This window comes from Hippopotamus amphibius, chromosome 12 (genome assembly GCF_030028045.1).
Source record: "Hippopotamus amphibius kiboko isolate mHipAmp2 chromosome 12, mHipAmp2.hap2, whole genome shotgun sequence".
Taxonomy (NCBI): domain Eukaryota; kingdom Metazoa; phylum Chordata; class Mammalia; order Artiodactyla; family Hippopotamidae; genus Hippopotamus; species Hippopotamus amphibius.
Window position 1 is genome coordinate 35,229,043 of NC_080197.1, and position 23,299 is coordinate 35,252,341.

Genomic DNA, 23,299 nt, shown 5'->3' on the forward strand with positions numbered 1-23,299 from the left:
TAAATCCTGCCTTTCAAAATACAAAAAGATGCTAAAACAAAGGGAGAAAAGAACCTAATTCCTAAAGAAAGGCTACATAATTAGATCACAGGCTAACCACCGTATTTTCATGTGTAGTTTTCATCACCTGTAATATCTGAAAATATCCAGTGAGTAAAAGAAGTAGCTAAAGAAAATGAAATAAATCACAGAAATGATTACTAAAACCCTTTTATTTTTTTTTCAAATTTATTTACTGGATTTATTTTTTCATTGGCTGTGTTGGGTCTTCGTTGCTGCACATGGGCTTTCTCTAGTTGCTGAGAGCAGGGGCTACTCTTCATTGTGGTACACGGGCTCCTCGTGGTGGCTTCTCTTGTTGTGGATCACAGGCTCTAGGCATGTGGGCTTCAGTAATTGTTGGCACATGGGCTCAGTAGCTGTGGCTCACGGGCTCTAGAGCACAGGCTCAATAGTTGTGGCGCACTGGCTTAGCTGCTTCGTGGCATGTGGTTATCTTCCTGGGGCAGGGCTCTAACTCGTGTCCCCTGCATTGGCAGGTGGCTTCTTAACCACTGTGCCACCTAGGAAGTCCCCAAACCCTTTTACTTTTAAAAGGACTGACTTTGGTGGAGTTGAGGGTGAGAGAGAAATGAGTTCTTTATGTTCTCCCAGGAGAGTAACTTCTTCTTCACGCATTTCACACTGGCGCGTTACCTGCCCGGAAGTGGTGTTAGGCATTTACACGTGAGCCTGACTGCTAGTTCTCCTTACACACACGCAACACAAACAGAACAGGATTATGGTTACTCACTTACAGTAGCATCTGGCCTGTTTTCACCTCACCCTATGGCCCTGTGCACTTAGCTCCTCTTTACCGACTGGACAGACCTTGGGACTCAACAGCCAGAGCCTATGACCCCAGCAGCTGACACCGGTCCCACAACTGAAGAAGCGAGGCTGAGAATAGGTTGCTTTTACTTGTTGGTCATACTTCCTTCTGCCCCCACTCTTCTTCTCAAGAGACAGTGTAACACCATATTGACTAGCTTTTATTCCCTTGGGTGAATAACATACTTGAAGATGTAATAACAAATTTGCAAACTGTCCTTACAGGTGAAAAAAACACAATATGGTTCTAGTCAAACAGTTTGGGCAGTGAGGGAAAAAAAAAAAAGGCTTGAGAAATATAATTACAGCAAGTATTTTTTGTTTAAGAATATAAGCAACATATCAGCCAAAAAATACATTATCATTTTGTGCTCCTTTGCTTCATGACTTAGCATACTGTTAAGTTTCCTCAGGTGTTTTTCACGGTCTAAAGTAAGGCTAGGTCAAACATATCAGGTTTTATGAGTAGACAGTCTCTACTACAGCAGTGCTCTAGGTAGAGATGGTTTCCTTGTCCACTGGGTTTGGGAAACATGGTGATCATTGCTGCTGGGGATTTACAATGTACAGGAGCTTATCAGGGCCCTGAGAAGCCTGACTATGAGATTTGTCAACAAGGCTTAGCCCTTAACCTAGGGTTTCCCGAACTCACTGGAGCATGAGACATTGCTTTTCATAGCTGTTACATTACTATTCTTTAAACAAGCTACTGCAGAGCTCAACCAGTTTGGGAAACTGATTACAGTGTAACTGAAATTCAACTAAAATATTCTTTGGAAAAAAAGACCTTGTTCAGAAATACAGTAACTGTAAATTATTTTCCAACTGGTGTTTTCAAAAGCACTTAGTATAAACGGCCATTAAGAAGGTACAGCTGTTTAGAAGTTAAATTAATCCAAGTGCACTCAATTCCACAAGGAAGGAACATATTTAAGAAAGTGGCCAGGAATGAACATTTTATTGAGCACTTACTCTGTCCCAGGTATACGCCTTTTCTAATTTAATCTTCAAAATGAATTGGCAAAAGCTCATTTTATGAGTGGAGAAACTGAAAATAAAGGTTTTGTATCACTAAGTGACAGAGCTGGGAATGGAATTCAAGTTAGCGTGACTCTTAAGATGTTAAATAAGTGACAGGTTTCAGATGAAGGCACAGAATATCTTTATGAGGAAGACAAGCATGAGAAAACTTTACCTTAAAAGTTACTATGGAATGTAATTGAGAACTTCTAAAACAAGACTCTTTCAAAATTCTGCAGTTTCATCTAAAATAGATGCTAAGCATTAAGCTTAATTCGATTTCCTAACGCACGATGTGGACACAAAATGTTCAGACTCAGATAAAGAAATCCAGTAGTTAAAAAAATTCCTTTACTTGCCACCCCACCCCTAACTAACCCACAGGCATTTTAAAAATAATTAAAAAGTAGTTGTCAAAGATTTCCATCAATTCATCAGTGGTGAAATAGCCAAAAACTTACAGGAGTCGCAAGAGTTCCAAACTATAAATTTATAAAAATAGTAAAACATCTCTCAACTGGAACAGGAAGGCCCGGATTCCTGCTCAGCAATGTCCGCATCCGGGTCTTGCTCACCAGCCTCCTTTTCCTGCTGCTGTTTCTTCCACAGTTTGGCCATGGCCAGGAGCTTGAGGTTGGGCTGGTTGGCAGCATCTTCTGGAAAGATGTAATCATAGTATTCTTCCCAGCCTGCATCTGACTGCAGGAAAAAAGTAGAACAGTTAAAAGATAAGCTACCACGTGGCTGAAATACATTTCAGTTAAAGTGGAGAATTTTCACTAGAAAACCCAGGGTTCAAATTCAACTTATCTTCATTGTGCAAAACTACCTTGAAGTCTACTTTGAAGGTAGAACTTTTGGGATTTCCCTGGTGGCGCAGTGGTTAAGAATCTGCCTGCCAATGCAGGGGACATGGGTTCAATCCCTGGCTGGGGAGGATCCCACATGCCACGGAGCAATTAAGCCCACGTGCCACAACTAGTGAGCCCGTGTGCCACAATTACTGAAGCCCGCATGCCTACAGCCTATGCTGCACAACAAGAGAAACCACTGCACTGAGAAGGTTGTGCACTGCAAAGAAGAGTAGCCCCTGCTCACCACAACTAGAGAAAGCCCATGCACAGCAACGAGACCCAACACAGCCAAATACTAATACTAATACTACTACTAATAAAGGTCTGCTTTAAAAAAAAAAAAGTAGAACTTTCAAAGAGAAAGAACAAGGGCCAGGCCCAGGAGACCAGGAGTGAGTAATTGCTGCTGGATGGGTGTTCCTGCAGCTATAGCTCACTGAGAGCTAAAACCTGGTGGAAAAAATCCTAAGAAACTAAGCACAGCTCCTCTATGGTCAACCAAGAAGATATTCAGTGTCTTATGTGTGAGATTTAAAAATTTTTAAAGATTTAGTATTTCCCCAACAGTGAAAGCCATAAATCTGTGTTTATCTTGACTCCCTGCCTTCACATTCCACCTCCAATCAAGCACTGATTTCACTTCCTAAAGGTCGCCCTAGTCCAGCTTCCACCACCACCTGCTTGGCTTAAGAGCCTCCAGACAGACCCTCCCACGAAGCACCTAGAATCTGCCCGCAGGAGATGCCAACTGCATCAGAGCTTTATTCCAGCCTACAAAGCCTTCTCTGGATTGGCTCCTACCTAAAGGCTGAGTTTCAATTCCTCCACCCTGACTTCCTGCTTAATGCCCTGGAAATGCCACACTTCATACAGTTCCTGGCACTGAGTACCAGGAAGGACCTTTGCCAACCCTCCCCTGTTCTCCACCCCTGGGTGAACCATACACCCTGCTGTGTTTCCACTGTAGCCAGACTGTGACTTGTCTTTTCCTCCAGCTGTCTGCCACCTTTCTCAGATTGTACACATGCCACTTAAAAGTATGAATTTCAAAGCTGAGTGCATTTCTGCTCAGCTGGCATGAAAGGAGCAGCTCCAGGTGCTCAGTTCTTACCCCATCATCAGCCTGGACCTTTCTTCTCTTCTTGACTTTCTCTGGCATGAGTTTGTCTACTCTCTCCTTATCTGATGCTGTTCCAAATTCATCTTCAAAGCTTCGCCAAGATTCCAGCAGCATAAGTCTCTCTTCCTTTTCTTCACAGTTTCGCATGGTTTTGTTAGCCTCTTCATAAATTTGTCTGCATTTGGCCAAACTTCCTTCTTTCCCTGAAGACAACTCAAACTGTGCAAAACTGATCCATACCTTAAAAAAAAATTATTACAGAACCAAATTAACCATATCACCCAGAAAACAATGTAATAATAGAGCTAACTTCTTGTTAATGACATCTGAGTGTACTAATGTGTTCATCTCTCATATTCCAAAGAATATAACATATTGACTAGATGCTTCTTATATAGTAATGGTGAAGCAGTCTGCCTCCATATCCAATTAGGTGTCTGAAATAGTCTTAAAATCCTGAAAAAAGTTTAATTTTTATTCAACCCTATGATATCCAAGTTATTAACATGCAGTATAAATATTGACCTGGTATAAGCTTAACATTCCAAAGTCCTCTAAGACTCACAATCTCTCTGTAAAAGTATGGAAGCCATTTAAAATAAATATATATTTTTTAAAAAACACATTTAAAATATAGAAATACACTCTTTCTTCAGGACTACTGATTCAAGCAAAATCAAAGATAACCCACAAAGCACAGGATACCTTGACATGTTGTGTGCGCTGAAGCAATCGTCGGTAAAGATTTCGTGTTCTTTCAGTTTCTTCCTGCTCTATTTCAAAATCGATGTATGATTTCCAAAGCACCTAAGAAAGACAACTTCAAAGGTCAGTCTTGACGTTTAAGAAGCAACATGCCCCTATTCAAAGCACAGCCTAACTAGCATTCCAACCTAGGACATCTAGAAACCTAGAAATTTCATGAACAATTAAGGAATAAAGACAGTATGTGGATACAATAAATAATATTGGCATTTACAAGCTGGCCAAAATTCGGCTAAGAGTCTACATTATAAGAAAAAAGACATTGGATTCACTTTCAGATTCTCTTTTGGAGTTTCTCAAATGCCAGACATCAACAACAGCAGAGAAACTTGCCAAACATCCCAGGCATTGTCACGAGCCTGCCACATACCAGGAACTCATGGGGAGAAAATGGGCCTAGATCAGCCAGTGTACACTGTTTTTGCCTCCACTGTAAGCTCCCTGATGTGTCTGAGTTCAATTCAACAAGCATCCAGGAACAGCTGCCCACCTGTTTGGTACAGCTTGTCAGGGCACAAGGACGAGTAAGATGTGGCCCAGACACCTGGGAGTCACAGTCTGTGGAATAGCCGAGGGCAACCGATGGGACCAGTGACACATAAAGCCATGCCCTGTGCAGTCAGTAGGGCCTGATGAACCGTTCAGTGCATGGTCACAACACAGCAAGAGTCACTGAGCGAGCTCTGTGGCTCCTGAGAGGTTCGCGCTGTGCTAGCTGCGGTCTGGCGCCACCTCGCGGCTCCAGCTTAGATCCTGATGGGATGATTTTGCATTTTACAGTCGCGCAGCCAGGCCTTCCGGGACAGGGGCAGTGAGTGGTACCTCCAGGAACATCCTGGTTTAGAGAGAGCCTAATGTAGGCAAAACTGCACCAGAAGAATCCTAGGCTGTGCATTCTCAACTTCTGCCTCCCCTGTTCTCCAAGTGGCCTTGACTGCGCTGCCCTGGCCCAGCCCCTTTAGCCTCCGGTAGAGAAAAAGGGAGGAAGATCCCACCCATAAGATCCCAACTCATCCTGGTGTCACAGCACACCTGGGCTGTGCTGTGCTGTGGTACCTGACTAGAGAGGGCTGTTTCCCACATCTTTCTGTCTCCAAAATAGGAAGTCCTAATCTTAGTGCAAAAGACTAAAGATGACATCATCTTTATGCTTTAAGAGACACATATATTCAGATGGTCATCTAATGTTAACACTGGACAAGCATCTAAAATAAAGCCATAGTCCCCCCGCGTGCCTCACCTCTGGCATGTCCAAGCGTGGCTGACTGATGGCTAACTCGTAGATCGCCCGGGCTCGCTCAATATCTCCAAGGATTGTCTCTAATTCTGCAAATTTAATCCAAGAGGTACAATTTTCTGGACCAAATTCCAGGAACTTCTCATAAAGCTTCCGGCATCTGTCAAATTCTCGTAGCTGCAGTTCCAGTTCTATGTAACCTTTAAATAACTTGTTCTTTGGACACTTGCCTATGGAAGTTCCCTGGAAGAGAAGATAACCGACTGACGTGATGCCTGAGTGGGTCCGACTTGTGCGCAGACCTCCTTGGCGTGGCCTACAAGCTGTTCTCCACTGAGCAAGAGCCTTGGCGTGGAAAACTATTCTGAATTTCACCTAGTTTCTCAGGATGTCTTATGGCATGCAGATGTCAGATGGACGATACCTTCCAAAAGTAAAAGGGTAATCAAAGAATGAATCCTGCTGCCTACAGCCCGGGTGAGAGTAGCTTACCAGAAGGATAGCTGCATCTGATCCTATTAAGAAATTTGAGAACACTTGTTAAGAGGGAGGTGCATTTAATATACCAAAAATCTTATAGAGAATCAGAATACTAAAGATCTAAGACCAAATGTTTCTAGGTGGAGGGAAGATCTGGTAACTGGCAGCTGTAACTGTCCAGTGTTGACACAGGATAACTTAAGCATTATCACCCAATCTTTCTTCAAAGGCTGTGCTTTCAAACATGTCTCGGGTTATGAAGGCACAGTATTTCTGTTGCCTTCTCAGTAGCAATTACACAACCTGTAAGCATTAATATTTCAATTTTCTTCTCAAAGGACTTAAATTGATGCATCTTGACCTTTTCTTTACTCACCAAAGCTCTTCTGGCAAATGGTAAATTTTTCTGTCTTATTTCAAACTGTGCATACAGCAACCACATTTTGGCAAACGTGAACTAGAAAAAAAAAGCACAAAAACTCACGTAAGTTAAATTTAAACTAACAAGAGCCACAGAAAAATTCCCTAAAGCTTCAGAGCTAGGAGAGATGTATTTTCTCATTTATAAGCTAAGATGATAATATTTGATAGAAATTACGAACAGTAATCTAGACACTTCACGTTGTAACACGGGGCTCTGCAGCCCCTACTGAGAGACAGCTTTGTCTGTGGGTGTGCTGTGGCAGACAGAACACGCCCCCCTATTCTAGAAGGCAACTCAGTCAACATCTCTGTCTCTTACGCTGGGAAATACGCAGAGATCACATGTCAACCATTTCCAGAATACACGTGTTCCCTGTGCCTGTGGATGACCACGCAGGTGCCAGTAGCCTGTTGGCGGTCCCCGCTCATGCTGAGCACTCTGCTCAGTCTGTTCCAATTACCATCCTCCCGGAATCTCTCCGTCAGCATGTGTATCAGTCACTGGTCACTTAACACAAGCTGTCCGCTCAACTAGACTGTAAACTGTTTTCAGAGGCAAAGAGTATATCTTGTTCTTATTTATGTCTTCCATGGTGCCTAGCTCAGGGAAGAGCCAATCAATAAATATGACTTCACTGAATTATTTCACAAGTAACAGATGCAGGATTTTGATGTGTTTGGAACAGAACACTTAGGACAAACATACCTTTTTATGAGGAATGAGTTCCAAAGAGGCTTGGTAAACCTGTCTTGTCCTCTCGGGATCCTACATTAAGATAAGAAATTTGCACAAAATATTCACGTCTATTACTAAGTTTACTATAACTAATAAAAATGTACACCTCAACAATGAATATGTTTCCACAAGTTATTTTCAAACCTTGACTCCATTTATGATCAGAAGTGAACTACCACTGGCCAAACTTTGATCACAGAATCACCCACAATATAGCCATCAGAATCAGAGCTTCCCTGTGGAATGGCTTTTTGCCTGACAGCAGAAACAAAGACATTCTAAGGTCTCAGATCAACATCAAAAAGTTAATCTTTTTCTATTAACTTACAACCAATTCCTGAAAATTCCACTTGATCTTTGCTAAAAACAAGAATATGCAATCCAGATGTAATCCCTCTTGACGAGAAAACCCAGGAAACTGTAAATAATGACACTGAGGGCTGGTTCACTGTTCCCCTTCAAGTTCCAAGTAATAATCTTGTTGTGCCTCAAGGTTTAAAAAAAATATATCACAAAACTAAGAAGCACCTCACCTGTGTCCACTACAGGTGTATAGAGTTTAAAATGTGGCAGACAGAATGTATAGTTACATGGCTGAAGGGAGGCCTGTAAGAATCTAAAGCGAAATTTCCACGTTTCAAGGATTGTAGGTACCCAAGACTGGGCTCTGCACCTTGGCCTCCAGCTCCTCGTACAGGGCATAGTTGATCCACAGGTAGATGTAGCGCTTCCAGTGCCTCTTCTCCTGCACAGGTGGCACGTTGGCGATGGCTCGCTCATAGACTTCCCGCACTGTCTCCGCCTCAGCGTCGCTCTCCACCAAGCGCAGGTAATCAAACCACGCGTCGTAGTTGTGTGGGTTGGCCTAGGAAGACAAGGAAGACCCAGAGCTGCTGGACTGTGAGCTGAAAGAAAGCACCACACCGACTTTCTATACTGGGGCAACTTTTCTCTAGACTTTACAGGTTAGTTCATTTAAAAATACCATTCTTGAGATTTTATAAATAGAAAAGGAAAAGGAATATAGAAGACAGACTGTTAGTCAGAGGTTCCCCAGAAAAGCCCCTTTCACCTACAACAGCCTATTTTTTTGGACTATACCATTTTTTAATTTTCTTTAAAGAAAGTATAAATGGAAAAATGACTTAGAGGCAAACGTAAAAATTGATAACAATTGGTGTTTTCTGCTTTTCTGTTTTTGGTTTTTTGTTTTTGTTTTAACAAAGCAGCAATTGGTAGTCAGAGCAGAGTCCTGTTCTGGCAGTGCCTGGATGCCTCTCTTCCACAGAGATGACTGGAGCCGGCTCCCCGTCTTCTGCCCACTGGCAGCCACCACACTTGGCCAAGTAAGGACCCCTACCTGAGGGTGACGTAGAGATGAAGTACACTGAGAACGTGGAAGTAGTGTCCATCAGTGGGTCAGCCATTCCTGGCCAGACTGAAATGACTGTCCCATCTCCTGCTCCAGGACCTTCTGCAACTGCCCTGATTCCCATTTTCCTAGCCTGCTCCTCCAGCTTCCTGTTGATTCTGCAAGCCTCCCAATATCTATAGCTATGAAAACACACATCTACTTTTCATGCATCTTTGTTTATATATGTGACTCCCTAGCCTTATGTCTGGATTTAAAATTACAATGGAATTAAACCATGCTCACAACTGCAAAACCTGCCTTTTCAATTAACAGTAATACAACTTGAATATATCTTGCTGACCCCATTTAGCACCAGACTTAGCCCTTTGTTTGGAGATACCTTAATTTGGCCAAGCAGAAGTATTTTAAAATACATATCGAACCAGTAAAGAAAAATGCTACTACCTATGAATTCAAATCAAAACAGTACGTTACAGACAGATGAGAGTGCAACCCTAACTACAACACACCTTCTGGTCAGGCAGTTAAGCTAAAGGGTAATGTGTAAAAATGGGTTTTCAGGATCAATCTCTGACTCTTCCATCTTTAAAAAATGAGCTCAAATGGATTCCAGGTTTCTTTTGCTCCAGTTCTTTATGTACAATTAGCAACCAACAAAGTGACTTCCAACAGGCAAGTGGCAGAGCAAATCCAAGTGCTGTCTACCTACCTTATCTACCAGCTCCGTTTATCCCCGTCTGGAGTGGCTGCCCGTGTACTGCAGACACATGACAGAGAGAATGACGCTGTGGCCCAGGACTGGCCAGCAGGTCCCCGCTGGCGCAGCCACGCACTACCAGCACTCACCTTCACCTCCTCCTCGTACTGGAACCTCCGCTTGCTCACGATGATGTCTTCAATGCCTCGCCTGTCACCAAACTTCTTCTCAAAGATGGTATAATTTTTAAAGAGTTCCTGGGCCTCCTGTTTTGAAATTCGATCCAGGGCGTACTTGTAGATCACTCGTACCCTCTCAAACTGAAAGCAGACAGGATGATTATCTTTCAGAACATGGTATTCTCATTTTAGCCACTGCTTGTGAAAAGCAATTATGACATAAAACATTATTTGTAAGTTAGATTGTGAGGCCTCAAAATGTCCAAAGTTTGACTTTTCTTCTCCCTTTTGCTGAGGTACTTCAGCCAGGATGGACACTCTCCTCTGAGCCCCACCTTTAACAGTGTGCCCAACGCTGCCAGCTGGATGCCGTCCATGCATCTCAGACTCACCTGAGCCTGTTCCGCCCGCCCAGCTGGGTCGTCAGATTCCCCGATCTGGGGAGCCGCATTGACCACCTCCATCATGCACCTGCTCCATCAGGCCCCCCCCCCCCCCATTTCCTCTCTCCAGCATTCCTCACACTCAGTGTTTCCACAGCCTGGCCCTTTCTATCTCCTCAACACAGCCCTTCACTTCTCCCCAGGCCCCTGCCAACACACCTCCATTTCTCCCTAGACCTTGTGAAATGCCCCCCACTCCCACTCTGCCACCCTCCCCCCAGGACACTCTGCATGAACCAGCCAGAGGCTCCCCTCTCAGCACAGATGACATCCGACCACTTCCAGCTTAAGATCCTCCACACCTCCCACTAGCCTGAGGACAGAATCTGAACTTACCTCTGGGACCTGTGTAAGACCCTGCATTCAGACCCCTGCTGACCCCTCCCAATCCTGTATTACTTGAGTTACTTTACGGGATTATTTTCCACACATACTATGGGAGAAAATAACTGACTTATTTGTGGGGCAATCTCTGTTTCCATTTCAAATTCTGTTCTCTGAACTGAAGGCTCTGGGCTTTTTGCTTCCCAGGTTTATTACCTGTAAAGCCCTTTAATCAGGATATCAAGTGACTCCCAGTTTATAAATAATATTCTCATTCTAGGTTTAAAGACTTAATTTTCAAGCAGAGCACAACGCAATTAAGACAGTTATAATACAACCTATAATCACTCACACCCAATTTGCAGCTTAGCCAGATGTATGCTGTTTTCCTTGAGAAATCATGTTTTCATATTTTGAAAGCATTTTCTCCAAGGATAAGTGAATAAGAAAATGTAAATGAACTCAACATGTACAAGAAGTAATCTTTTCTAAGCTGTTTTGCAACATAATCAAGTTCCTTTAAGTTTACTTACTTCTTTCTGATTTTCCTCAAATTTGGCAAAGGCAACATAAAGGTGTTCATCCATATGTTCGTCCCCAAAGAACTCCACAGCTCTCTCGTACACTTTCCGTGCATGGGCAAAGTAACTATGCTTTTCTTCAAAACGGGCATATTTGATCCAGTTCTTCACATCAGGATGCACGAGAACAAGTGAGCAGAATTAAGGAAAAACAAGGCATAACAACGTGGCTTAAAACACAAAAACCCATGGGACTTCCCTGGTGGTGCAGTGGTCAAGAATCTGCCTGCCAATGCAGGGGACACGGGTTTGATCCCTGGTCTGGGAAGATCCCACATGCTATGGAGCAACTAAGCCTGTGCGCCACAACTACTGAGCCTGTACTCTAGAGCCCGCGAGTCACAACTACTGAGCCCATGTGTGCCTACAGCCCATGCTCCGCAAGAAGAGAAGCCACCACAACGAGAAGCCCACCTGCACACCACAATGAAGAGTAGCCCCTGCCACAATTAGAGAAAGCCTGCACAAGCAATGAAGACCCAACGCAGCCATAAATAAAGTTAAAAAACAAAAAAAAAAACCCAAATCCAAGCCCAGAACCTCAACAACACACACTATGGGTGGCTATGGGGGTGATAAAACATGTACAAAGGTGGAGACCCACTAACCTCTGACGACCCGAGGGGCTGGGTCTTGTTTGCCTGGCCTCCTCCAGTACTTATTCAGTATTTTAGGAGTGGTACAAACAGGAGTTTGGAGCCACGAAAAAGCTGAAGCCTATGACTAGCCATGTGATCTGGACATTTATCTCATCTAAACCTCAAGTTTTATCATCTATAAATAGAGAAAAATAATACCAACCAACTTCATTTGATGATTGCCAACTTTAAATGTGAAAAATGGGGGTAAAGCTCTAAGTAAGTTTGGGCCAAAAGAATGTGCTCAACAAATGGCACCTGTTTCACTATCTGCTCAATAACATTAATATTTGAATTACTGATTAAGGAAAAAACATGTGGGAGGAGTCAAGATGGCTGAGTAGGAGAACATGGAGCTCACCTCTTCCCATAAGTGCATCAAGAATGCACCTACAAATTGAACAGTTCTCATGGAGCACCTGCTGAACACTAGAAGAGGACCTCAGACACCTGAAAGGACAAGAAAGACCCCTGTGCAACTGAGTAGGACAAAAGAAAGAAAAACAAAAAGAAGAGTAAGGGGGATGGGACCTGAGCCCCTGGTGGTAAGCTGAAGGAGAGGAGAGGTTCCCACACCAGGAAAGCCCCCTCACTGGCAGGGAGATCAGCTGGGACAGGAGGGGAGCTTTGGGGGCTCAGAGGAGAGTGCAGCAATCAGTCTGTAGCAGGCAGGACAGAGAGAGACCTACACAGATGGTTTGTGCCACAACCCTGCACACCCCAGCCTGAGATGTGTGCCCACTAGTGTGGAAGGGGCTGGGTGTTGGGACATGGGATTTGGAGAGCAGACCCAGGGAGAAGACTGCCATTGGCTGCACAGAGCCTGAGGGGACAGGAGTGTGGAGCTCCACAACTGGGAATGTTTGTGGAGGAAGCCAGGGCCACTTCACATACCGACTGAAAATGAGGGGATCAAAAAAGGTACTCCATGCAAATGGAAATCAAAAGAAAGCTGGAATAGCAATACCCATATCAGACAAAATAGACTTTAAAATAAAGACTGTTATAAGAGACAAGGAAGAACACTGCATAATGATCAGAGGATCAATGCAAGAAGAGGACATAGGAATTGTAAATATATATGCACTCAACACACAAGCACCTCAATATATAAGGCAAATGCTAACAGCCGTAAAATGGGAAATCGACAGTAACACAGTAACAGAGGGGGACTTCAATGCCTCACTTACACCAATGGACAGATCATCCAGACAGAAAACCAATAAGGAAACACTAGCCTTAAATGACAAATTAGACCAGATAGACTTAACAGATATTTATAGGACATTATATCCAAAAACAGCAGAATAAACTTTCTTCCCAAGTGCACACGGAACATTCTCCAGGATAGACCACATATTGGGTCACAAATTAAGCCTTGGTAAATTTAAGAAAATTTAAATCACATCAAGCATCTTTTCTGACCACAATGCTATGAGATTAGAAATCAATTGGAAAAAAAATGTAAAAAACACAACACATGGAGGCTGAAAAATGTTACTGAACAACCAATGGATCACTGAAGAAATCAAAGAGAAAATCAAAAAATACCTAGGGAAAAATGACAACAAAAACACAATAATAAGTGTGATATACGGCATTAACAAACTGAAGAATAAAAACCATATGATCATCACAATAGACGCAGAAAAAGCTTTTGACAAAATTCAATGCCGATTTATGATAAAAACTCACCAGAAAGTGGACATAGAGGGACCTTACTTAAACATAATTAAGGCTATATATGACAAACATTCTCAACAGTGAAAAATTGAAAGCAAGGAAAGGATGTCCACTGTCACCACTTTTATTCAACATAGTTTTGGAAGTCCTAGCCACAGCAATCAGAAGAAAATAAAAGGAATCCTAATTGGAAAACAAGTAAAATTGTCACTGTTTGCAAATGACATACTATACACAGAAATCCTAAAGATGCTACCAGAAAAATACTGGAGTTCATCAATGAATCTGGTAAAGTTGCAGGAGACAAAATTAATACACAGAAATTTCTTGTAGTCTTTTACACTAACAATGAACGATCAGAAAGAGAGAATAAGGAAACAACCCCATTTACCACTGCGTTAAAAAGAATAAAAAACTTGGAAATAAACCTACCTAAGCAGGCAAAAGACCTGTACTTAGAAAACGATAAGATGCTGATGAAAGAAATCAAAGATGATATAAAGAGATGGAAAGATATACCACGTTCCTGGATTGGAAGAATCAATATTGTCAAAATTACTATACTACCCAAGGCAACCTACAGTCAATACAATCCCTATCAATGGCATTTTTCACAGAACTAGAAGAAGAAAGTTTAAAATTTGTACAGAAACTCAAAAGACCCCAAACAGCCAAGGCAATCCTGAGAACAAAATACAGAGCTGGAAGAATTAGGCGCCCTAACTTCAAACTATATTACAGAGCTACAGTCATCAAAACAGTATGGTACTTGCACAAAAACAGAAATACAGATCAATGGAACAGGACAGAAAGCCCAGAGATAAACTTATGCACCTATGGTCAACTAATCTATGATAAAGGAGGCAAGAATATACAATGGAGAAAAGACAGTCTCTTCAATAAGTGGTGCTGGGAAAACTGGACAGCTACATGTAAAAGAATGAAATTAGAACACTCCCTAACACCATACACAAAAATAAACTCAAAATAAACACCTAAACGTAAGGCTGGATACTTACAGGAAAACAGGCAGAACACATTCTGACATAAATCAAAGCAAGATCTTTTTGGATCCACCTCCTAGAGTAATGAAAATGAAAACAAAAACAAACAAATGGGTCCTAATTAAACTTAAAAGCTTTTGCACGTCAAAGGAAATAATAAGCAAAACGAAAAGGCAACCCACAGAATGGGAAAAAATATTTGTTAACGAAGCAACCAACAAGGGATTAATCTCCAAAATATACAAATAGTTCATGTAGCTCAATATCAAAAAACCAAACTCAATCAAAAAATGGGCAGATCTAAATAAATATTTCGCCAAAGAAGACATCAGATGGCCAAAAAGCACATGAAAAAAAAGCTCAACATCACTAATTATTAGAGAAACGCACATCAAAACTACAATGAGGTATCACTTCATACTGGTCAGAATGGCCACCATCAAAAAAATCTATAAAAAATAAATGCTGGAGAGGATGTGGAAAAAAGGGAACCCTCCTACACTGTTGGTAGGAATGCAATTTGGTCCAACCATTATGGAGAATAGTATGCAGGGCCCTTAAAAAACTAAATATAAAACTACCATATGATCCAGCAATCCCATTCCTGGACATATATCTGGAGAAAACCATAATTGGAAAAGATACATGCACCCCAATATTCACTGCAGCACTATTTACAATAGCCAAGACATGGAAGCAACCTAAATGTCTGTCAACAGAGGAATGGATAAATAAGATAGGTACATGTATACAATGGACTACTACTCAGCCAGAAAAAAAAGGAACGAAATAATGCCATCTGCAGCGACATGAATGGCCCCAGAGATTACCATACTAAATGAAGTAAGTTAGACAGAAAAAGACAAATACATGACTTATATGTGGAATCTAATTTAAAAAAAAAGATACAAATGAACTTTTTCGCAGAGAGAAACAGTCTCACAGATCTCAAAATCAAACTTACAGTTACCAAAGGGGACACGCTGGGGGAAATGATGGACTGGGTGATTGGGATTAACAGATACACACTACTATATATAAGACAGATAACTGACAGGGACCTACTGTATAGTACAGGGAACTCTACTCAATATTCTGTGATAACCAATATGGGAAAAGAATCTGAAAAAGAATGAATATATATATATGTATAACTGATTCACTTTGCTATACACCTGAAACTAACACATCATTGTAAATCAACTATACTCCAATAAAAGTTTAAGGGAAAAAAAAAGGCGGGGGGGCAGGGGGTAGTTCCCTGGCAGTCCAGTGGTTAGGACTCAGTGCTTTTGCTGCTGTGGCCAATCCATGGTTGGGGAACTAAGATCCCACAAGCCATGGCCAAAAAAAACTTTGAAAAAAAAAAAAAAAAAAAGGAAAAAGAAAGAAAAAACACGTCACAGAAAGAAGACTGCTAACCAGAGCCAAAAAGTTTTGAATTACCCTTTTACTTCTTCACAGGCTGTATTTACTTTCAATCTACCTTCCTTGAAAAAATCATTAATTTCCAAATTGTAATATATTCAAATAGGGCAATGACATAAAGCATACAGGCTCTGAAGCAGCTACTGGGTTCAAACCCCATCTCCACCACCACCCAAGAGATTCTTTCCTGTCTCAGTTTCCTCATCTGTAGAAAGAAGTTCCTGAATTGCAGGGCTGTCACGGGGATTAAATGACAATATCTGTAAAGTGCTTAGAATAATGCATGGCACATAGCAAGCACTATAAATGCTTTTGTAAACTAGTAATAACAAAATGAGCATTCATATTTAAGATGTTAAAATTACATAACAGGGATTTTCCTGGTGGTGCAGTGGTTAAGAATCCGCCTGCCAATGCAGGGGACATGTGTTTGATCCCTGGTCCAAGATCCCATATGCCACGGAGCAACTAAGTCCGCGCTCCACAACTAATGAGCCTGCACTCTAAAGCCACAAGCCCCAGCTACTGAGCCCGAGTGCCACAAATACTGAAGCCCATGTGCCCTAGAGCTCATGCTGTGCAACAAGAGAAACCACCGCAATGAAGACCCAACGCAGCCAATAATAATTTTTTTTAAATTACATAATATAGTCATCTTGTATCTCACAGTAGTTATGTTCTATGAAGTTGCTCTGCTTAATGAACACCAAATCACTGTTCCTAGCGGAAATACACACACACACCCCCCCCCACTCCCACAAAGATTGTGATTTTAAATCCTAAAAACAGCTAACATTGGTAGATTCTATTTTCTTTATTTTATAAAAGAGAAAACAAGTCTCAGAAGTGTTAAGTGGCTTGCCTGAGGCCACCCACTAACCGGTGTCAGTGGGAGAATTCAGCCCTTTTCAGCTGGCCCCAGAGTCGGGGTGTCTCACTTTCCCCTGCACTGCCCCTTCCACCCCTGCCCCAGTCATCCCTGCAGGAGAGCAGAGACAAGAAGGCAGATGTTGTTTTGTTTGTCCTCAAATGGGACCACATGCCTTGGGTGATTCAAACTTTTCATCACTCTGGGCCTGTCTGCAAATGACTGCCGAAGTGCCACAAACACTGATTTGGGGATGACAAACTTTAGCTAGCGTAGGAGAATTCACAAGTACAAGAACAGTGAGCACCGAGAATCAACCACTTCAGTTGCTGAGAGTGCTTTTCCATGTTAACATCTCCTCTGCATAGTCAGCCCACAGCGGGAACTTTTATCTCCCTTTTAAAGATGAGGATATAAAGGCTCCAAGGAGGTACCTCATGCATTGAGGTCACAAGGCTAGTAAACTGTAACCCTGTAGATCGAGTCCAGTACTGGTGGGGATAACCAACATACACCGCAGAACAAAACAGGACCCTCGGCAGCACCAGGCCTTGGGACATCATCTTCCACAAGGAACCACAGCGTTAACACCAAAGTATAAACAGACCAAAGTCTCGCTGGAAAAGACTCAATTATCCAAACCGCAAACTTCTATTCTGACCAACCTGTGCCCCTAGAAAATATAAACGAAGCCTATGCAGCAGATGTTGACTTCTGGGCCAACAATGACCACGTGTCCCAACCAGACCACACCCCTCACAGAGGGCAACACCCGCGACAGCAAGGGCACCACACCGACTCATCCAAAGGATATATCGCTCATAAATGGTGCGGGCCCGATCCACCTCTTTGTATCTCAACTCAAAGTTGATGTAGGAGTGCCAGGCCTGCTCCTCTGGCTGCCATTCCATCCAGCGCTCGAAAACCTGCCGGGCACCGGCGATGTTGCCCAGCATCTCCTCCATGTACGTGTACTTGTACCTTTAACAAAATCATCTGAGATTATCTGCCATGGTCAAAATGACTTAGGGAAAAAAATGGTCTTTGGCAATTTTTAGCTCTAGAGATTGTTAAACTTTGTTAAACATAAAGAAGATTTAGGGCTTTATCTTCCATAAAGGTTAAGTCAAACATGTTTTCTTATCAAAATATACGTCTGAAAAGGATCAACCATTGGAAAAAAGGATTTTTCTCTTCAAAAGTTGCTTAGCTCAACAAGAAGATTCTCAGCATAAAAGACTGCATCAAAATTTCAATTTTGATTACACAGCTATTATACATTGAGATTATGATTTAATACACTAAAGGACATTACAAAGTACTGATAGTAAGTTTAAAGAAAAAGTAGGATATAAGATTAAATATACATGATTACGACTATAAGTAAAATACACAAAAATGTGGAACTTTATAGTCTACAAAAAGCCATTTCATTAGATCAGAAACTTACCAGAACTGGTTGACTCGAGGCAGAGTTGTGATGGCCCGATCCCAGATATTCCGGGCATGGTTGACCTGGCGATTCTTCATTTCCATTTCTGCATATTTCAGCCAGAGTGTAATATTTCGATAGTCCACATCCAAAGCACGTTCGTATATGGATCGAGCCCTTGAGAAGCAAGATTTGGGAGGGTATCAGCAACAGCATGCATGTGCTGACACATGGCAACCACCTGAAACCATCTGCAGTGCTCTGCTGTTCTGTCAGGGGCTTACTGTGAGCCAGGTTCTGGGCATAAAAAGGGGAGAGGATGTGATGTTCTCAGGAACCGTAACAAGACTTAGAGAAAGACTAACGTGCATGTAATTCCAACACAGTGTGATAAATGTTATAGTCAAGGTGTGCACATGGAAGTAGAGGGGAAAGAAATAAAAATGTCTGGTGGAAAAGGCTAAGCAGTAGGTGAGCACTTGGGAAAAGTACCACAGGCCAAGGTGGGTGGGGAGGGTGCTCGCTGCAGGCAGAGAGAACAGTCAGGTGTCAGGGTGAGGAGACACAATATGTTCAGGGAGTGGCAGGTGCAGGGGCCCAGCCAGGGCAGGGGGTGTGCTGGCTGAACATAGAAAGGGGGTAACAGGAAGGCTCAGGCCACGATTTCCATCTTGTTGGCCACGGTTTTCAGTGGAACAATTTTTATTTAAAAAAAAAAAAATTCCAGTATGGAGAAAACAGATGGAACTGCACTTCTCTGGCTGTGGAGTGTGTGCCCATGGCGAGACCCACCTGGAGAGCCTCCACTGCTCCCTCCAGGACTGTTCCACCACAGTGCCCCTCAGCCCCCTCAAAGGAACCCTAGGGTCCCATGGAACAAACTTTGAAAATTATTACCAGAGGCACACGCTTTTACTCGTGCTTTAACTTTTTCTATGTCTTAGTATCTGGTAATTTATGAATTTTTATTGACACAATTACATGCTCAGTGATTTTTACCTTTGAATCTCCTTCAGACTCTCTTCCCATTGCGCATATTTTATCCAGTTACTAATCACAGTCCTGTTTTTTCTTATGTTATCTTCAAAAGTCTGGAAATAGGCAAAAAGGGTCAAATTCAAGGGAAAATAACTAAAAATTACATCATCTTTTGTCTAGTAATCTTTGTGCTAAGAAGTTTACTCATGTTGCTCTTATTTAAGAGAAATTACACTCTGGAAGCCTTAAGAAATAAGAAACCCACTAAAGAAGTTTACAGTCACAAGTGTTTCTTTAAAGTCTTACATGCAAACAAACAGAAAAACTTTAGATAAAAAGAATTATTAGTAGAATTGCTGATATTTTCTCTTATTGCCCACAACTAACTGGTACTTTAATATACTCTACAGTTTTCCTAATAAGAAAACATTTTTGACTATTAAGTCCTCTCCGTAATGTCTCAGAATTTCATACACAACTCATTGAGGATAACTAATAAGTACATACAACAGGATTATGAGTTTAAAATAATCCCACATCCTAGAATGAGGAGGTCAGATCAGATCCCCAGGTCTTCATATGGCTCTATCCCACATCTTACCTCCTAACACAGAAGGCGGTACAGACAGAAGACCATAACACAGTCTCACTAATTTCACCCCTCCTCTAGCTGTCCATTGTTCTGCCTGTTAAACTTCCACTCACCTTTGATTCAGCACCAAAAATACTGTCTCTGACAGATTTAATTTTTTTAAGACAGACAACTCATGGCATATTTTATAGTTCAGCAAAATGCAATCACCTGGTAACCAGAAATTATATTATTCATGTGGCTAGAAACACTAACCTCTTTTTAGCTTACAGTCTAACCAGTGAGGAACTTTACAAACTCTGACCTATAAATTCCTAACGATATCAACAGGCTGAAGGATATCACACGGACCCACCTTCCTCTTCCTTAGTTTGTAATCATTTAACTCTTCTTCATCTGTGATCTTCTGTTGAGGGGGAGGTGGAAGAAGCTCAAGTTCTCTTTCCTTAGCTTCTCTTAGCAGTTGCTCCGCAGTTATCTGTACCTCAGCTGGGGCTTTGTTTTTCACCTTTTAAGACAGAAGACATTTCTAATTTTAGCAAGTGCATTTCACATAAGATTTAAGAAACAAATGAACATTTTTTAGGATGTGAACTTTATAAATATTATTACATGACATGCTTCCATTTCTCTATGAAACAAAGTAAAAAAAATATTGTTTTCTATCTTTTGCAGGGTATCTATTACAAAGCCATAGATAAAAGCCCCAAGAGATAAAGTAGCAAAAATAACAAGTTTTCCCTTTTAAAATGGTTTAATAAGAAACCTCGAGGCTGCCTAAGTAAAATTCTCACCAGAGGTTTTATCAAGATGTGTGCCATATCTTACCTGGCATTTCAACCTCTATTTACAGAATTCTTCCACTTCTGCCCCAAGTGGATAATCACTTTTGATTTTTCGTGGCGTTTCAAGTCAAAGACATATTCAGGAAATTCCCAACATTAGACTTTAAGCTTCTTGAGGCCTTAGAGCTGTGCTGTCCAACACAGCAGCCATGAATCACATTTGCTGAGTCCAAATTGGGCAGTTAAGTGTAAAACACACACGGGATTTTGAAGCCTCAGTGTGAAAAAAGAATAAACTACGTAACTAAACTTTTTAAATTCCTTACTTGTTGGAATGACACTATCATGGCTACACTGGTTAAATAAAATATATAAATTAAAATTCATGTCAACTGTTTTAACTTTTTAAAGTAGCTACAAGAAAACTTAAAATTACCTATATGGCTCACGTTATATTTCTATGGGACCTGTGGAGCCCCAAAAAAGTTTATGGAATTGAATTATAAGAAATATTAAGTATTCGGACTTCCCTGGTGGCGCAGTGGTTAAGAATCCGCCTACCAATGCAGGGGACTCGGGTTCGATCTCTGGGCTGGGAAGATCCCACATGCTGCGAAGCAGCTAAGCCTGTGCGCCACAACTACTGAGCCTGCGCTCTAGAGCCCGAGAGCCACAACTACTGAGCCTGTGTGCCGCAACTACTGACGCTTCTGCGCCTAGAGCCCATGCTCCAAAACAAGAGAAGCCACTGCAATGAGAAGCCCGCGTACCGCAATGAAGTGAAGCCCCAGCTCGCCGCAACTAGAGAAAGCCCGCACGCAGCAACGAAGACCCAATGCAGACAATAAATAAATAATTTTATTAAAAAAATAAAGTATTTAATGCCATGGGTGGAATGATGATGATGGTGATAATGATGACAGCTCACATCTAATAAGCATTAAGTGCCCGAAGCTGTGCTATGTTCTATGCGTTATCTCAGAGAGTCTTCTAAGTGGGTATGTAAAGGACAGGCTCCAGAGAGCCTTCTGGGCTACAGAAAGAGACTGGAGGGAGAGTGTCTGTAAAGGCTTAGGACAAAGCCTGTCACATACTAAGCACTCGCTAAGTATTAGCCGCTGTCGCATATATCAGATATTTTAATTACTTAAATTACGGCAACACACAGCTTGTCATCTGCTCTCATTCTTTCCATTCTCAGCTGCGCTGACTCCTATTTCGCCTTCAGGAGTCAGCTTAACTATCTCTTCCTCAGCAAAATTTTGCTCTGGAAAGCCCTCACACAAACCCAGATGCCACGGCATATTCCACTCGGCTTCAGCAGCCTTTGCAAGCTTGCCATTTTACCCTCAGAGTGTCTTACTGGAGGGCTGCTCGTCGCCCGCCCTTCTTGGAGCGCCCCAGCACCTAGCGCGTGCCCGGCTCAGCTAGTCGGTGTTGAAGGACCCCATCCCTCTCCCCGCAAAACACCTCCGCACACGACAGCCCCGCGGACGCGGAAGCGCCCATCCCGAGGAAATCTGGTGTGTTCGCCAGGGGGCTGGCCCTTCCCTCCTGCTCCTCCGCGGCCCCTCACTGGGCGGGCCGGCCCCCGGGACCACACGCCTCCCACCCCGGGCACCACCGAGGCCCGGCCAACCCCCTTCCCAGGCCTCCTCCCACAAGGCCCCGCGCCGCCGCCCACCTTGGCCACTTTGGGGATTCTCTGCTTCCCGGCCGCCGTGGAGGCCGCCATTGCTGCAGCGGCAGCCTCGGGCGAGCCCTGGATGCCAGAAATCCGCCCCGAGGGCTCGCCCTCACACACAGCTCTCCCACAACAAACGCGACACCGGAACCGGAAGCGGAACTGGCCGAGGTGACCTTTGACCTCCCTCCCGCGCCGTGACGGAGGCAACGTCGTTTCTGTGGTAACCGGGCTGCGCGTCCTCCTCGGAGCCTGGGGTGGAGTACGGCGTCTGGAGTTGCAGGTGACGTGGGGAGTGCTGGCTGCCCGGTAGCGGGACGGACAGGTTCCGGGGCGTCCGGGGCGCATCCCCAGGTCTCCTGCGGGATTGGGATAACTGTGTGAGGAAGAGTGGATCTGTAGACTTGCGGCGCCAGGCAAGGGGAGAGGAACCCGGCTCCGGTCCGGATGCTCGAGGGCGCGGGAAGGGAGGCCGGCCAGAAAACTACCATTCCCGGCATGCCGAGCGGCGAGCTGCTGCGCTCCCAGGCGGCCCGACGCCGCGGTGTATTCTAGGCTTTGTAGTCCCTGAGGTCCACTCGCCTTGGTTTCTGGACAGTTGTAACCAATAATTAACTCCAAGGCTTGTAACTAAAAGTAACTGAAGGTATTTTAAAGCCAGATAATAGAAAAAAAGTGAAAATAAGTCATTAGAGTACCAGCAAATAAGCCAGCCTTGTGGTCAGATAAACAGATATTTAAAGTTTCTGTGACTGTGTCTTAATTTTGTCAATTCTCTTAGTCCCAGTGTCCTTAACTATACGACGAAAATAATATCGATTTCCCCAGGATTAAAGAGAAAATCTGTGTAAAGTGCTCAGCAATTGTTATGGTATAATTCTTGACCTGTCTTCAGAAACAGAAAAATTATGTGCACTCAAATGGTTAAGAGAATTAAAAAAAAAAAAAAGTAGAAGAATTTATTTTTTAGAGCAGTTTTAGGTTCAGAGGAAAATTGAATGAAAAGTACAGAAAATTTCTATTTCTGCTGCCCCCCCCCCCCACCGCCCAATCAATATCCGCCACCAGAGTAGTAGGTTTGTTACAATCTATGGACCTTCATA

General features: G+C 42.8%; 1 protein-coding gene across 1 annotated transcript; it reads right to left on the reverse strand.

The window, feature by feature from the left end:
- Positions 1-1,015: 1,015 nt before the first annotated feature.
- CRNKL1 (crooked neck pre-mRNA splicing factor 1) lies at positions 1,016-22,347 on the reverse strand. The gene is made up of 14 exons (XM_057701153.1): positions 22,197-22,347; positions 20,083-20,235; positions 19,157-19,248; positions 18,176-18,334; positions 17,540-17,706; positions 11,057-11,235; positions 9,727-9,897; positions 8,179-8,370; positions 7,476-7,535; positions 6,723-6,803; positions 5,870-6,109; positions 4,570-4,671; positions 3,856-4,104; positions 1,016-2,589 (listed from the first exon to the last, which is right to left on the reverse strand). The coding sequence occupies exons 1-14, from the start codon at positions 22,245-22,247 to the stop codon at positions 2,404-2,406; spliced, it is 2,082 nt and encodes a 693-aa protein (XP_057557136.1). The 5' UTR covers positions 22,248-22,347; the 3' UTR covers positions 1,016-2,403.
- Positions 22,348-23,299: the final 952 nt, after the last annotated feature.

What these genes read in the sequence shown, in the direction of transcription:
- CRNKL1 (XM_057701153.1), bottom strand. Translation starts at nt 22,247, where the DNA reads ATGGCGGCCTCCACGGCGGCCGGGAAGCAGAGAATCCCCAAAGTGGCC. An exon ending in GAATCCCCAAAGTGGCCAAG is followed by an intron (nt 20,236 to 22,196) that starts GTGGGCGGCGGC and finishes CTGTCTTAAAAG; the next exon opens with GTGAAAAACAAAGCCCCAGC. An exon ending in ACGAGGAGCTGGAGGCCAAG is followed by an intron (nt 7,536 to 8,178) that starts GTGCAGAGCCCA and finishes ATCTTAATGTAG; the next exon opens with GATCCCGAGAGGACAAGACA.